The 14,928-nt window shown below is 46.2% G+C and overlaps 2 protein-coding genes across 3 annotated transcripts; one reads left to right on the forward strand and one right to left on the reverse strand.

The window, feature by feature from the left end:
- Window positions 1-1,836: 1,836 nt before the first annotated feature.
- Window positions 1,837-12,295, forward strand: EEF2KMT (eukaryotic elongation factor 2 lysine methyltransferase). Of its 2 annotated transcripts, XM_053365177.1 has the most exons (8): window positions 1,838-2,052; window positions 6,045-6,107; window positions 7,297-7,377; window positions 8,309-8,410; window positions 8,932-9,065; window positions 10,176-10,486; window positions 11,598-11,747; window positions 11,975-12,295. In XM_053365177.1, exons 1-8 carry the CDS (start codon window positions 1,930-1,932, stop codon window positions 12,073-12,075), a joined length of 1,065 nt encoding a protein of 354 aa, XP_053221152.1. In that variant the 5' UTR covers window positions 1,838-1,929; the 3' UTR covers window positions 12,076-12,295. The 2 variants fall into 2 exon arrangements, with proteins under 2 accessions (XP_053221153.1, XP_053221152.1); XM_053365178.1 differs by lacking the exon at window positions 7,297-7,377 and having other exon boundaries at window positions 1,837-2,052.
- Window positions 12,296-12,995: 700 nt separating this feature from the next.
- LOC128401872 (olfactory receptor 2K2-like) lies at window positions 12,996-14,594 on the reverse strand. The gene has a single exon (XM_053365423.1). The coding sequence runs from the start codon at window positions 14,592-14,594 to the stop codon at window positions 13,659-13,661; it is 936 nt and encodes a 311-aa protein (XP_053221398.1). The 3' UTR covers window positions 12,996-13,658.
- Between the last annotated feature and the right edge of the window lie 334 nt (window positions 14,595-14,928).

Consider the following 14,928-nt stretch of genomic DNA (forward strand, 5'->3'; position numbering starts at 1 on the left):
AGAGGCTGGTCCATTAGAGAGAATGGGGCACTGCCCCACCCTCCCTTTCCATCAGTCCCCACCCGCCCTGCCTTCTTACTTACAGCCAGTTCATGGGGGGCTGTGGCCCTGGCTGTCATCTCCATCGCCCATAGCCTCAGTGGTGCCCTTGTAGACTTAGTTGGGGGGTGGGGAGAATGGGCACAAAACAAGCACTAGTTGACTCTGCCTATCATTGGCTTTGGCACCAGGTGATCTGGCAAGGTGGACAGGGTGGCAGGAAACACCCATTTGCCTTTCGGGGGCGGGGGGGAATTGCAACATCAATTCTCCCAGAGAAGCAGCCTGGTTCCACATCCTTGACCAAAAACAGCAGCAGCAGAGCCCCCATCTCAGTGATTCAATGCTCCAAGTAATATTCTTTTGCTACAGACTTGACCTCATCCCCAATAACATTTTGCTCCTGAAAAAGTAGGGGTGCACTTAAAAACACCCCCAAAGTTATCTACACAAGCTCCAGGGGTGTCGTTAGGGGCTGGTGTAGAAATCTTTGGCACTGGCCCCCAGAACCTCTTGCCTTCCCTCCCCCCCCCTTTTTGGTAGCCATACATTTTTTGCTTACTGAGCAGCTGGGTGAAGTGAGATCTCAGCCACTGGGGAAGGGCTTTGGCTCAGTGGGAGAGCACCTGCTTTGCCTTGGTTCAATCCAAGACCAAAATTTGTGTTTCTATATAAAGGGCTGATTTGACAAGGGAACATAGGGAGGTGTCATCTGCACCCACATTGTTATATTAACATTTAAGTGCACCCCACAATAAGGGATGTCTTGCTGCCTCTTGGAATAAAAGAGATTTGAAAATCAGTACGCAGTGCTTTTTTTTCTTTAAAAAAATGTTTAGGGGCACTCTCATTTTCCTACTCCTATTGAAATACTGCCCCTCAATGAGGCCAAACTTAGATTCACAAAATGTTTAGGGGTATGCGTACCCCTGCGTCCCCTCAGAAGAAAAGTACTGTCAGTATGTATGTATGTATTGCATTTAGTGCATTTGCACCCTGCTCTTCAGCCAAAAATGCCCCCAGAGTGGCTTACATACAACCCATTAAAACAAAGTAGTCCCTGCTTGCAGGCTTACAATCTAAAACACACAACACACAAGGGGAAACGGGACAGGAAGCGAAGAAGAAGAAAGCAAACTCATAAACCGTCTGTTGTTTCAACACACCAGTTGAGCGCTATCAACTGGTTGCTTCCTTTGACAGCAGCGGTGAAAGCAAATATTTGCATCAAGCCAGCAATGGGAGAGAATTTCTCATTAGTTCACATTTCACATCAAACCTGCCTAATCTGCACTACCCAATGCAATAAGCGAACCAAAACATGGCAAGCCTATGGAACTCCCACTTCTTTGATTTTTGCAATGCAGTTGTCCAACGAACCATATGCGCATATTGGGTGGGTGGGTGTGCATAAAATGCACATACCCGTCAAAATAATGTACAGAGGGCCCGTGTCTCCCGCCCCCAGGGTTACCCAATAGAAGGGCTAGGGCACACCTTTTGGGGTAGAGGTCTGACACCCGAGACTACACGTGCATAAACCCGAGACTACACGTGCATAAACATTTGGCACTTTGGAGATGGGTAGTCTGCACCGCGCAAGTATAACTATTATTATTATTCACGAAATGCCACTCTGCGCATGCCCCGAAGCACTCTCTTCCCTATTTACTAGCCGCTCGCAAAAGGGGAAAAAAAACCTGGAACTAAAACAAAAACCTGGGGAGTTTTACACGCCGCTTTAGACAGCCAGCCAGCCCACAACCGGGGTTGCCCGGCGATCCTCCCTCTGTTCCGGAAGGCCGGGCTCCGGAGCCCAGGAGGCGCGGCTACGAAGCCCGCCCGCCGGCGCGCACGGAGGAGGAGCGGGAGGAGGAGCGGCCGCCGCCGATGGAGGAGCAACAGCAGGAACGCGCCGCGTGCGAGCCGAGAGAAGCCCCCGAAGAGAGCGTGGCGCTCCGCTTCCAGCGCGGCTTCCTCGCCGGCAAGCGGCTGCGCGATTTGCCCTGGGAGGTGAGGAGGCGGAGCGAAGGACGCGCTGCCGGGGGCTGGCCTGGGCGTGCCTTGCACGGAAGCAGGGGACCGGGCGAGCTAGCCCCATCGGCTAAGGATGGGACCGGGGGAGTCTGGTTCTGTTCGGGGGGCGCCAGAGGGGCTTTGTTGGGGGGCAGAGGAGCAGTCCTTTGCATTAGGAGAAAAGCCTCAGACGGAGCCTTTGGTCTGCTACTGGCTGAAATAAGAATTCGGCCGCGTGGGCAGAAGTGGTTTTTTTTAAAAGAAAAAGAGCAACGGCTGAGAGCATGCACAGAGTAGTTTTCCCCGGCCACAGTTTAATCCCAGCCAGCATCTGCTGCTAAGAGCCTGACTGCTGAATCAAGCCAAAGGCCTCTTTAGTCCAGCATCCTATTCTCACAATGGCCAATCAGAATCCCAGAATTCCTGTATACAAGAGCACACTCTCCAGCAACTGCTATTCAGATACATACTGCCCCTGATACGGGAAGTTGCAGCCATCATGGCTAGTAGCCACCGAATTTAAATGCATCAGAGAGTAGATACAGTGTTACCTCGGGTTACAGACACTTCAGGTTACAGACACTTCAGGTTACAGACTCCGCTAACCCAGAAATAGTACCTCGGGTTAAGAACTTTGCTTCAGGATGAGAACAGAAATCGTGCAGTGGCAGCAGGAGACCCCATTAGCTAAAGTGGTACCTCAGGTTAAGAACAGCTTCAGGTTAAAAACGGACCTCCAGAACGAATTAAGTTCTTAACCCGAGGTACCACTGTACTTCTGTGGCCTACCTGGTCCAGCATTCTATTCTTACAGTGGCCGAACAGATCCCCTGGTTGGGACGCCTGCAAGCAGATCTCTCCCCACCTGCAGTTGTCAACAAGACTCTCCGTACTGCTATGTGGCTACTGGTGGTGGTGACCTTTGCATAGCTGTAGCTTTACACCTTCTTTGCAGATAGTTTCATTTTGCACTTTATTATAAATTGTCCACCCGGAACTTTAGTTGAAGGTCAGGCAGGAAATTTTTTGACAAATAGATAATGTGCCCGTTCGATCCTAGGTTAACCTGAGCGTGACCTGCCTTGGCGTCTCTCCCGTTTTGTGAGATACACTACCTAATCCGCTCCTGGAAGAAAGGCTTAAAATGGAAAAGCTATTCTTAATCCATAATTGGACCGTCTACCCAGGGGTTTAATTAACCTGGACATGAACTCAACGGTGGTTGAGTTGCAGCCAAATCCAATGCAAAAACTTTTGAACTTCCAAGGGAAGGGCTAGAAAAATCTCAGGTCAAGCTCCAGCATCGCCAGTTAGTGGTGTGAAAGATTCCTGATCTGAACAGTTCCTGGAGAGCCACTGCCAGTCAAGGTAGACAGCACTGAGTTTGATGGATTTGAATGTATAAGGCAGTTAAGACCATTAGTCCATCAAGCTCAGTATTTGCCTACCCTGTGTGTCAGTGGCTCTCTGGGGACTCCGGGGTGAGAGTAGCTCAGTCAGTAGAGCACGAGACTCTTAATCGCGGGGTCATGGGTTTGAGCTCTGTGTTGGGCGAAAGATTCTTGCATTGCAGGGAGTTGGGCTAGATGACCCTCTTGGTCCCTTCCAACTTTACAATTCTATGATTCTTCAGACCAGGAACCTTTCCCAACCCTAACTAGAGATGCTGTGGCTTGGACCTGGGATCTTCTGCATGAAAAGCAGGTGCTCAGCCACTTATAGCTTGCTCAGCTCATTCTCTGTGAAGCAGTACGTGATACTCTCAGACCTTCCTTTAGGCTGGAATCCTAAACATAAGAACCTCAGAAGTGGGAGGCAGAGGGTGCTAGAGCTGCTCCTGCGTTTGACCCGTGTGGGGGAGGACTGCTGGTTTCTCCCACCTCTTTAGGATAACCAGGCAAGAAACAAAAAAGACTCGTATTTAAGGCTGATGAATGTTCTGTAAGCATCCTTGTCGCTTTTGATCAATGCTCGGGTCTAAAAATTCTTTCTTCGTTCAAGCGTTCATATGATTTGCAACAAGCTCATCTCAGCAATATTGAATGTGACAGCTTACCACTGTATTATTTTATCACTAAATAAGCGGATATGAAAATAGCTGCCAAAAGTAGCTCCTGACCACCTTGAACACAACCGCTACTTCTTTAAAATGCTCCAGGGGTCCCTGCACTGAGAAGCCTGGTGTTGGAGGGGTTATTGAATGCAATCCACCCACTTGCTCCATGCTGGAAATGTACAGCTGGCACATCCCCAATAGTTAGCAGGTTGACACTCCTTGAAGACTTCCAGTTAGGGAGGACCTACCATCTCTAAGGATATAAGACCCATTGAACACAGTGGGCCTTCCTTCTAAGTAAAAATGCATGAGATTGTGCTGTTCAGGGCCATTAAAGTTAAAGGTAAAGGTACCCCTGACCATTAGGTCCAGTCGTGACTGACTCTGGGGTTGCGGTGCTCATCTCGCTTTATTGGCCGAGGGAGCCGGCGTACAGCTTCCGGGTCATGTGGCCAGCATGACTAAGCCGCTTCTGGCGAACCAGAGCAGCGCACAGAAACGCCGTTTACCTTCCCACCGGAGCGGTACCTATTTATCTACTTGCACTTTGACGTGCTTTTGAACTGCTAGGTTGGCAGGAGCAGGGACCGAGCAATGGGAGCTCACCCCGTTGCAGGGATTCGAACCGCTGACCTTCTGATCGGCAAGTCCTAGGCTCTGTGGTTTAACCCACAGCACCACCCGCGTCCCGTTCACGGCCATTACTTGGTACTTAAAAAGACTTGAGCCACAGGCCCGTGACACAGATTTGCATCCTGGGAACTGAGGTAGTTGCCATTGGTCCATCTAGCTCAATATTGTCTGCGCTTACTGGCAGAGGCTCTCCAGGAGTTCAGGCAAGGAGTCTCTACTAGCCAAACTGCTGCAGATTGAACCTGCAATCTCACTCTTTTAAAAAGAAAAAACCTTACCCAACAAAATGCAGTGTTGCATCGGCTGAGAAATTCCACTAGCCCCTTATGCCTGCACAGAGCTCTGCATTTCTTGTGCAGTATGCTAGTAGCAGAGTGTGCTGCTTTAATTTAGTTTTTTAATAAAGTTGTTTCTCCCCTCAAAGTAAAATTAAATAGGGGCGATTTCTTCTTTCCCAGAAAGTTCTTTGCCTGATGCTTTCATTCATCTGTTAACAGCATTTGGTAATTTAAAGCAGCAGCAACAACAAAAGAGTTTAATTTCAGCAACTGAAACCACCAGAGAATATTTCCAACGTAGATCAGAAAAGCAGCATTGCAGCAACTGCTGTTACAAATGCACACAATAAATAGAATTAAATATCACTCTGCTAATTGCTACATTTGCCTTTCCTGTTGCATTCCATTATTTCCTAGCTGCTTTGGGTAGCAAGAGGCCATAGCTCGGTGGCAGAGCCTCTGCTTTGCATGCAGAAGGTTCCAGGTTCAATCCCAGGTAGGGCTGAGAACGATTCCCTGCCTGAAACCCTGGAGGGCCGCTGTCAGTCAGTGTAAGATGGACCAGTGGTCTGACTCATTATAAGGCAACGTCCTATGTTCCATGAAGCAACTTCCAAACATTCCAAGCAGTGTGACCAAGAAGTGGTATCTAAGGCAGAGCTATGCAAATGAAAGGTTGGGGCTTTGCAGATGGAAGTGGAGCAGATTCTAGTGGCTAGATTCACTGTATACAAAAGGCAGCATTAGCCCAGAGGTGTTTTTGAGGGGGTCTCTCTCTCTCTCTCTCTCTCTCTCTCTCTCTCTCTCACACACACACACACACACACACACACACACATTTGCAGAGGGACAGTTCTCAAAAGTTGTCCAACTGTGTCCATAACTTATACAAAGTCTTAACCCACTTTCTAGTCTGCAAAAGCTTGTGCCATAATAAAATTCGTAGTTGGGGTGCCACAATACTTTTTTGCCGCTCCCCACACACACACCTTACCTGATCATTTATGTTTCTTGTGATCTAGGATCTTGAACAGATACTAAAGAATTCAGAAGACTCCTCACCACTGCTGACTGTTTTACAGAAGGTAAACATCTATGGATAACTGAATATACTTCATGCTCCATATGCAATTAGATACTGTGAAGAAACTGAGGTGGTGGGGCAGCTGCGGGTGAATCTGGCCCCTCACAGACACTCTACCGCTTTTTCTAGTGATGAGTTTTTCTCTTTGGGTTTTGTTTCGGGGGCTTTGGGAGGACGGGTGACCAGTTTCATATTGCAAGCAACAGTGCATCTTCACACTGATCTACATCTTCAGAAAAAGGCATGCGGCAGAGCCTTTCAAAGACTCTGCCGCCAGAAAACAGGTGGGGAATTTGATTTTTTGAGGGTTTTTCTCTGTAAAACAACATGGGAAATAAGCGTGTTGGGTGGAAAAGGGGTCCAAAATTATCATTTTTCTGAAACGCTTGCTTTCAGTGGGCAGTGAATCCAAATTGTGAGGCAGCAGTCAGTCACCCAAACTCCCACCTATTATAATAGTGTAGGTTGGGGGGGGGCTGCCTGGATTATATCCATGGGTCTGTTCCAGGCCTGTTATCCTGCATCTATGAGGTTTAGACTCTTAATAGAAGAAGAAGCTGAACTGGTTGGATAATATAATAGTGTTAGCTGGCCAGCTAAATCCTGCCAATTATATGTCCAAAGAGGTTTCCCTTTTGCTTTAAATTACAATGATTACATCATCACTTTTCCAGCATGTTTTGTAACATATACAGTGGTACCTCGCAAGACGAATGCCTTGTAAGACGAAAAACTCGCAAGACAAAAGAGTTTTTCATTTTTGAGTTGCTTCGCAAGATGAATTTCCCTATGGGCTTGCTTCGCAAGACGAAAACGTCTTGCAAGTTTGTTTCCTTTTTCTTAAAACCGTTAATACCCAGGGTGCATTGCTTGAAGAGGTGCAGTTCCGTGCTTCGCAAGACGAAAAATTCGCAAGACGAAAAAACTCGCAGAACGAATTAATTTCATCTTGGGAGGCACCACTGTAGTTGTGTGTGTTAACTTTGGCCCAAGGGTGGTCAACTCGTCTACGACTACAACTCCCATCACCCCTGACCACTAGCTATCTGCAGCTGATAGGAGTTGGAGCCAAGAACATCAGGAGAGGCGGCAGATTGGCTACCCCTACTTTGGCCTGGGAGTTTTCTAGCTGACACACACAGTTATTTCAATGTGTTGCATTTATCGGCTGTTGCGTTTATTTGTTTCAGACTGTTTTTCACCCGCTGTGCTTGAAGTACCCTCTCTCAGTGAAGTATAGAAGATGCTTCTTATCAGAGCTTATTAAGAAGGTAAAAATATGATAGTAATATGGCTTATAGCATTGAAGTTCTGATAGTTCAGTCCTTCATGGTGTCATCACCTGGAGATTAGACCACTCTAAGCCACTCTTCGTGGGTCTGCCCCTTGAAGACAGTACAGAAACTTCAGCTGGTTTTAAATGCAGCTGCCGGACTGCTGATTGGAACTAGTTGATCCTATATTTTTTATTTTATTTGCAGAATTTTATACCCACTCTTCAGCCAAAAACGCTTCCTGCCTGTCAGTTTCCCATAGGCACCCAGTTGGCCAGTGTGAGGGCAAGATGCTGGACTATTTGGGTTATGTGACTTGTTGGAAAGCCCTATATGGCCTATGACCCTCGTACCTACGGGACTGCCTCTCCTGGTATGTCCCACAGAGGAACTTACGGTCTTCAAACAAAAATATCTTGAAGGTCCCAGGCCACAGAGAGGTTAGGCCTGCAAGACAGAGCTGTTCCACCAGGCCTTTGGCCAGGGCACAGCCTGACTCCCTCCTTTGGCAATCTCCACAGAACTCTAGCCCAATGGTTGCCATCAATTTGATTTGAATTAATTTTATAATGAAATGATTTTGGAATGTTGTATTATTTTATTGTCGTTAGCCACCCTGAGCCCGGCTTTGGCTGGGGAGGGCGGGATATAAATAAAATGTATTATTATTATTATTATTATTATAGGAAAGAACCCTCACTCTGGGGGTGGGAGGCTTGGAACCTCCCCAAAACAGCTCAATGAGGACTGAGCATGCTCAGTATGCATGGAATGCTGGTGCCCAGATGTGGGAGGGAGGATGGAACGGAACAGCTGGAAACCAGAACGGCTGCACTCTGCAATTGCAACATGAACCCACGACTGTGTTTGCTGCCTGTGTGATATTCAAAGATCACTGGACTTCTGGTTCTTTCTTTTTTCCATGCAGCATGAGTCTATGGGTGCTGAACCTCTGGAACAGCTGTACGAAGCGATTGGGGATGTCTTAAACACTGAAGAAACCACACAGTGTTATAAAAGCTATTTACTGGTAAATAAGAATGTCTTTATTCTGTGTGTACTGTGGGTGACCTTTATTTATGGATTTGCATTGATACCCCTCTTTTCCTCCAAAGTGCTCTGGGTGAAATATGTGGTTCCTCCCCCATTTTGTGCTCACAACAACCCTGCGAGGTTGGTTAGGGTGAGAGACAGCAATTGGCCCAAGATCAACCAGTGAGCTGCATGACTGAGTGGGGATTTGAAACCAGGACTGCCAGATCTTAGCCGGTGGAGTAGTGGCAAAGTCAGAGGTGCGGGGTTCCTTCATGATAGTAACAGTCAACCCCCCTTCTAAGATTATGCAACCTTTATAAGACTATTGCATAATTATACAATAAGAATAATTGGGGATGAATTGCAACCATCAGGGCAGAACTCTATATGTGTTACCTTTCTGTTAGATCTACTGTTTTCTGTGCATTTTACATGGGGAAATGATTTGGAGTGCTCAGGTATTTAAGTGTTTTCTTAAAATATTATGGTGTATTGCTGTCTTTTCTTTTTTGGTAGCCCTCTGGAGATGCCATTACACTTTGTGAGAGCGTAGCAATTATTTCACGGGGAACCACAGGCCTTGTCACGTGGGATGCTGGTCTCTTCCTGGCTGAATGGGCGCTAGAGAATTCTGCAGTTTTTTGCAACAGGTAGCTATTTCTTGTTGTGCTCGGTCATAGGCAGACCCCAGTGCTGGTCAGAGCTTAGCCTTGGGATCCATGCAGAGGTTTGTGAGGAACTGTTGGAATGCAAACCAGACGGCAGTTTAGTTTTGCCGTTGGTGGTATTGACATTTTTTCCCCACGGTGGTATTGACATTCTGAGTCATTGTTGTTTCTAATGCTGTTTTACTATATCTTGTCAACCACCTTGGAACTGATAAGGAAAGGTGGTGTGTGCATGTCTAGATAGATTGATATATTAATAAATTTATGATTAGACTTAAATAAATAGTATTTGCCGGTATATTTATTTATTTTTATTTAACAGGATTTATATACCAGTTAAAATGTCAAAGCCTTTAAGGAGTTTTCTTAGGCCAGTCATTTTCTCAGCCTAACCTACCTCACAGGGTCGCTGTGAGGATAAAATGGGGAGAAAGAGAACCACCTTGAGCTCCTTAGAGGAAAGGTGGGATATAAATGTAATAAATACCTAAAATATAAAATATCCATTAAAATGTCTGATGAAATTGGACTTTAAAAAAAAGCTTGCCTAACTTTTTTTTCAAAATCAAAGCATTTTTAAAAATGTATGTTATTAGATAAAATTACATTTTAAATACACGTAAAATGTACATGTCTAGATAGGCGTGGTCAACCAAAACAAAGTGTAATATTCAATGCATTTGTTCTTTCAGTGCAAGGACTTTTGGCTGTGCAACACGGCTTTCTCTCCCTCCCTCATCACCCGCTTCTCAAGTCCCCTACCCCCCCCAAGCAAATTCAGGGAGGGTGAAGGGGAAAACAGGGAGAGAAAAAGAGTGGAGTTCTGTTGTGCACACAAAAGTCCTTGCATAAGTGCATTGGATACGTCCCAAGGTTTATATATATATAAAAAATTGTATATATGTGTGTGTGTGTGTTGTATATTTTGCTCCAAAGATGCTTGAAACCCAAAAATGATTTGAAAATGTGGGATCTGAATGTATGGAAAACCTGCTTTCAGCTTAGCTACCTCCCTGAAACCTTTAGCTTCCTACATTTTTTGCTCATATCCTCGTCTTCTTTAACATGATTTGCTGCTGTTCTCTTTTTTAGGAGTGTTTTGGAACTAGGAAGTGGAACCGGACTGACAGGCATTGCAATTTCCAAAGCTTGCTGTCCCAGGACATACACGTTCAGTGATCACCACGAGTGTGTTCTTCAACAGCTGTCGGAGAATATCCGCTTGAACGGCCTGTTTCTGCCACCTGGAACTCGCGGTCATGGCGTGGCAAAACAAGAGACCTGTGAGGCTGAGCTTCCTAGAATCCAGGGCCCTGAAATAACCGTAGCAGAGCTTGACTGGAACCTTGTTACAAAAGAATGGCTGGCAGAACTTCAGAGCCCTGATGTCGTCATTGCTGCAGGTACAGTACGCTGAATGCAAGTGTTATGTTTAGACCAGGCATAGGCAAACTTGGCCCTCCAGATGTTTTGGGACTACAACTCCCATCACCCCTGACCACTGGTCCTGTTAGCTAGGGATGATGGGAGTTGTAGTCCCAAAACATTTGGAGGTCCGAGTTTGCCTATGCCTGGTTTAGACTACTGTAATGTGCTGTGGGTGGGGCTTCCCTTATGACTAGTCTGGAGCTGTAGCTGGTGCAAAATGCCACTGCCCAGTGGTGACTGGTTCTCCATATCAGGCGCAAATCTTGCCAGTCCTCAGGGATCTGCATTGGTTGCCCGTTAACCCCTGGATCCTGTTTTTTTACATTGAGAGTCCTGAAGATCTCTGGAGCATATTACCTGAAAGACTGTATTCACTATCCATTATTATATGTGGAACTCTGCTGTTTTTGCCACAGCTTAATGGTTATCGCCTTGCAGTAAAGCAGAGGTGGGCTTTTTTACGAGTGGCTCCAATGTGGTGCCTCCAGCAAGACCAGGCAGTTAATTTTTTTATCCCCATACTATTTATATAATCTCGACAACATTCCACTCCAGATCAGCCTTTTCCAACTTGGGGTCTCCTGTCTTCTAATTTAAATACGTCCTACTCTCTGGAGCAACAGAAAATAAGCTTGCTGCATCATTCATGCAGCAAGCCTTTAGATATTTGAAGATGGCTATTGTATCCCTTCTCAGTGTTCTCTTCTCCAGGCTAAACAACCTCATCTGTTCCTCATAGGGCTTAGTTTCCAAACACTTAGATCATCTCAGTTGCCCTCCTCCACACACATTGTCAATATCTTTCTTAAAAATGGTGGTGCCCAGAACTGGACTCCAGGGTCTGACCATTTGGGGTTTCAGAGAGCAGTGTCCTCTGATGTCACTATGACACCAGGAGACTGACAGGTGGATGACCCTGCCCACCTCTCAATGTTGGGGGGCCCAGGGGTGGAGGAGATAAAAATTTAGTCTGCCAGCCAGTAAAGACTCTATCCAATAGCTTTCTCCCAGATTTTCCCCCATGTACTTCCTGCTTTCTTCATTTTCTTTGTGTGTCTGTTTTTTGAATGCACCTTTTCCAAGCAGATGTGGTATATGATCCTGAGCTGACACAGTCCCTTATTGGCATTCTGCAAAAGCTTTCCAGCTGCAACAGTGATGGGGAAGCCCCAGAAGTCTACATCGCTTGCACAATTCGAAACCCAGACACTTACTGCCAGTTCCAAACAGAGCTTGGTAGGTGTCCTTACTCTCAGAATCTTGAACCAGCTATAGATCCCAGAATATATTGGCGGGGGGGCAGGAGCCGTGACTGTTTAAGTTGGCATTGTAATACTTTAAATGTATGGAGTGCATGTGGTCCAGGTAATCTGAATCTCTAGGTTCTGCAGATAAATTGGGATGAGGAACATTTTGGCAGCCTTGCTGAGTGTAGCCCCTTTTCTTCCTGTCTCTCATTCCAGGTAAAGTTGGGATCAGATGGCAAGTTGTCCCCAGCCCTCAGAAGAATCTTTTCTCTTATGACCAACATGCTAATATAACAATTCTAAGATTGCATGTTTAAATTTATGGTTTCTCTAAAACACTCATTTTATCGTTAATCCATCAAATTTTATTATGCCGTCACAGACCTGTTAAATGTCTGCATACAGTTTCTACCAGAACTGTTTGATATCTCATACTAACTTTTGTATTTTCTTTCAAACTTTAATAAAATCTGTTGGGGAAGGAAAAAGCAAATTCTACCAGAATATGAGTTAAAACAACATAGTGCATTTTTAAAAGATTAAAAAGAGAAGAAGAACTCAAACAACACTTTTGAACTCGCAAAAGTGGTTTACTAAGCTTTGCAACAGAGCGAAAAATCCAGCAACTGTGACTGTACATAACCGAGGTGCTGTTCGTAAGGTGAAAAAAAGCAGCCTGCTGGAATAATTGTTTAACGGCAAGTGAAGGATGTCAACTGGACTCTAAGTAAGAAATGTCGCAGCAATGGAAGGAAATGATGATGGTGATCATATGTTTGAAACAGGAGCGGGAAACCTGATTTTGAGAAATTGTATTAAATTAATTTGGCTTCATTTGTAATAATTTGGAAAATTAATAAAAATGATTTTTTTAAAAAAATCCAACAACTGTTTCCCTGCAAAGGTCAAAGTTAAATTTATTGCTCTGCCCACCACCAACGTGCGCCCCCAGAAGGTTCCCCAGAAGGCAATGTGGCCCTCACCTGAATAAAGGTTCCTTGCTCCTAATGTAGGTCTTCTCCCCAGTTGCTACCACCTTACCCTCAGCATCCGGATCACCTAGAGGAGTTACTCCCAGCAGGTGAGTGTCTGATATTATTGCAGCCTTTGCGTCCTGTCACATTGACCACCACAGAGGTTCCTCAATGAGAAAAGAAAGCCAAGTAGAAGTTGTAAAAGTGCCAGGAGAAGGAAGGAAGGAAGGAAGGAAGGAAGGAAGGAAGGAAGGAAGGAAGGCCAAAATCATGCTACCAATTACTATAGCTACTTATTAAAGTTACGTTTCAGGGATGCTAGCTAATTAGTAAAATAATTAAGACAATAAAACAGCATGACAAAATAGACTTCACATAAGAGTTCCATATCCTCCAAAGGCACACGGGAAGCTGTGTTGCACCGCTTCATAGAATCATAGAATTGGAAGGGATCCTGAGGGTCATCTAGTCCAACCCCCTGCAATGCAGGAATCTCAACTAAAGCATCCTAGACAGATGGCCATCCAACCTCTGCTTAAAAACCTCCAAGGAAGGAGAGTCCACCACCTCTTGAGGGAGTCCACTCCACTGTTGAACAGCTCTTACTGTCAGAAAGTTCTTCCTGATGTTTAGTCGGATTCTCCTTTCTTGTAACTTGAAGCCATTGGTTCGAATCCTAGCCTCTGGAGCAGGCTAGTTTCTACACACATGTCTCTCTCTATCCTCCATCCAGGCATGCAAGAGGCACCATCAGAATTCAAGGATGCGTTCCAGCCAGGCTAAAATACTCAAGGAGGGTGTGAAGTAGGGGTATGATCTGGGGACACGGAGAGGGCATGGCTTGGGGAGAGTCTGAAGGGCCAGACAGAGCTGGAGGGCCACATTTGGCCCGAGGGTTCTGAGATGCTCCACCCCTGTCTTCTTGCTCAAGGTGCTTTGGTTCTCCTCAGCAGTTTCAGGAGGGCCTCCTTGACATCGTTGTTCCTCAGACTGTAGATGATGGGATTCAGCATGGGGTTGATGACTGAGTAGAAGAGAGAGATCAGCTTGTCCTTCTCAGCTGAGTAACTGGCCTTGGGCCTCATGTACATGAACATCCCACTTCCATAGTAGATGGTCACCACGGTGATGTGAGCCGAGCATGTGGAGAAGGCCTTCCGCTTCCCATCCATGGAGGAGATTTGGAGGATGGCGAAGATGATGCGGACATAGGACAGCAGGATTAAGACAAACGGCATGAGCAAGGTGAACGTGCTCCCTGCCACCATCATGGTCTCATTGAGGGATGTGTCGTCGCTGGGACAAGCCAGCTGGAGGAGGACAGGAACTTCACAGAACAGGTGGTCAATGACGGAATTGCACAGAGACTGCTTCATGGTCAAGGAAGGGACCACGGACATGAGGAAGCTGCCAAGCCAGGCCCCGATGGCCAGAGCGAGGCAGGTGCCCTTATTCATTGCCATCGTGTAATGCAGAGGGTTGCAGATGGCAACGTACCGGTCAAATGCCATCACCAGAAGGAGGAGGCACTCAGCCGCCCCCAAGAAGAGCGTGATGTACACTTGCGCAGCGCACAGCTGGTACGAGATGGTCTTCCTGGCCACTAAGAAGTTGGCCAGCATCTTGGGGACCACTGCAGATGTGTAGCAGATGTTCAAGAAGGCCAGGTTGCTAAGGAAGAAGTACATTGGAGTGTGGAGGCGAGAATCCAAACAAGTCAAAGTCAATATGGAGATGTTTCCAAAGAGGGTCACCGTGTACATCACGGACACAAGCACAAAAAGGAAAATCTCCAGTTGGGGGTGGCCCAGAAATCCGAGGAGGATGAACTCGGTGAAAATAGTGAGGTTCCTACTTTCCATTCTGGTCACAAGTATCTACCTTAAAAAGGAAGAAGGGAGAAGTCACATTTCCCGTAGGACCAAGCTTAGATATTCCAGAAGAACATAAGAAGCTGCTTTGGTGGACCTATCATTGCTCCATCTAGCTCAGCATCGTCTACACTGACTGGCAGCTGATACCCTGGTTCAATCCTTGGTACCTCCAAGTAAGTCTGGGAGAGATCCCCCTGCCTGAAACCCTGAAGAAATGCTGCCAGTCAGGGAAGACAATACTAGGTGGACCAATAGCCTGACTCAGTATAAAGCAGCTTCCTATGTTCAATGTTTTACTCAGTCCACTACCTGGAAAAATTCT

This window comes from Podarcis raffonei, chromosome 14 (assembly GCF_027172205.1).
Source record: "Podarcis raffonei isolate rPodRaf1 chromosome 14, rPodRaf1.pri, whole genome shotgun sequence".
Taxonomy (NCBI): Eukaryota; Metazoa; Chordata; class Lepidosauria; order Squamata; family Lacertidae; genus Podarcis; species Podarcis raffonei.

Coding starts and splice junctions, on each gene's coding strand:
- LOC128401872 (XM_053365423.1), bottom strand. CDS start 14,594: ATGGAAAGTAGGAACCTCACTATTTTCACCGAGTTCATCCTCCTCGGA.
- EEF2KMT (XM_053365177.1), top strand. CDS start 1,930: ATGGAGGAGCAACAGCAGGAACGCGCCGCGTGCGAGCCGAGAGAAGCC. Junction 6,108..7,296: donor TGCTGACTGTTTTACAGAAG/GTAAACATCTAT, acceptor TATTTGTTTCAG/ACTGTTTTTCACCCGCTGTG. Junction 10,487..11,597: donor TGATGTCGTCATTGCTGCAG/GTACAGTACGCT, acceptor TTTTCCAAGCAG/ATGTGGTATATGATCCTGAG.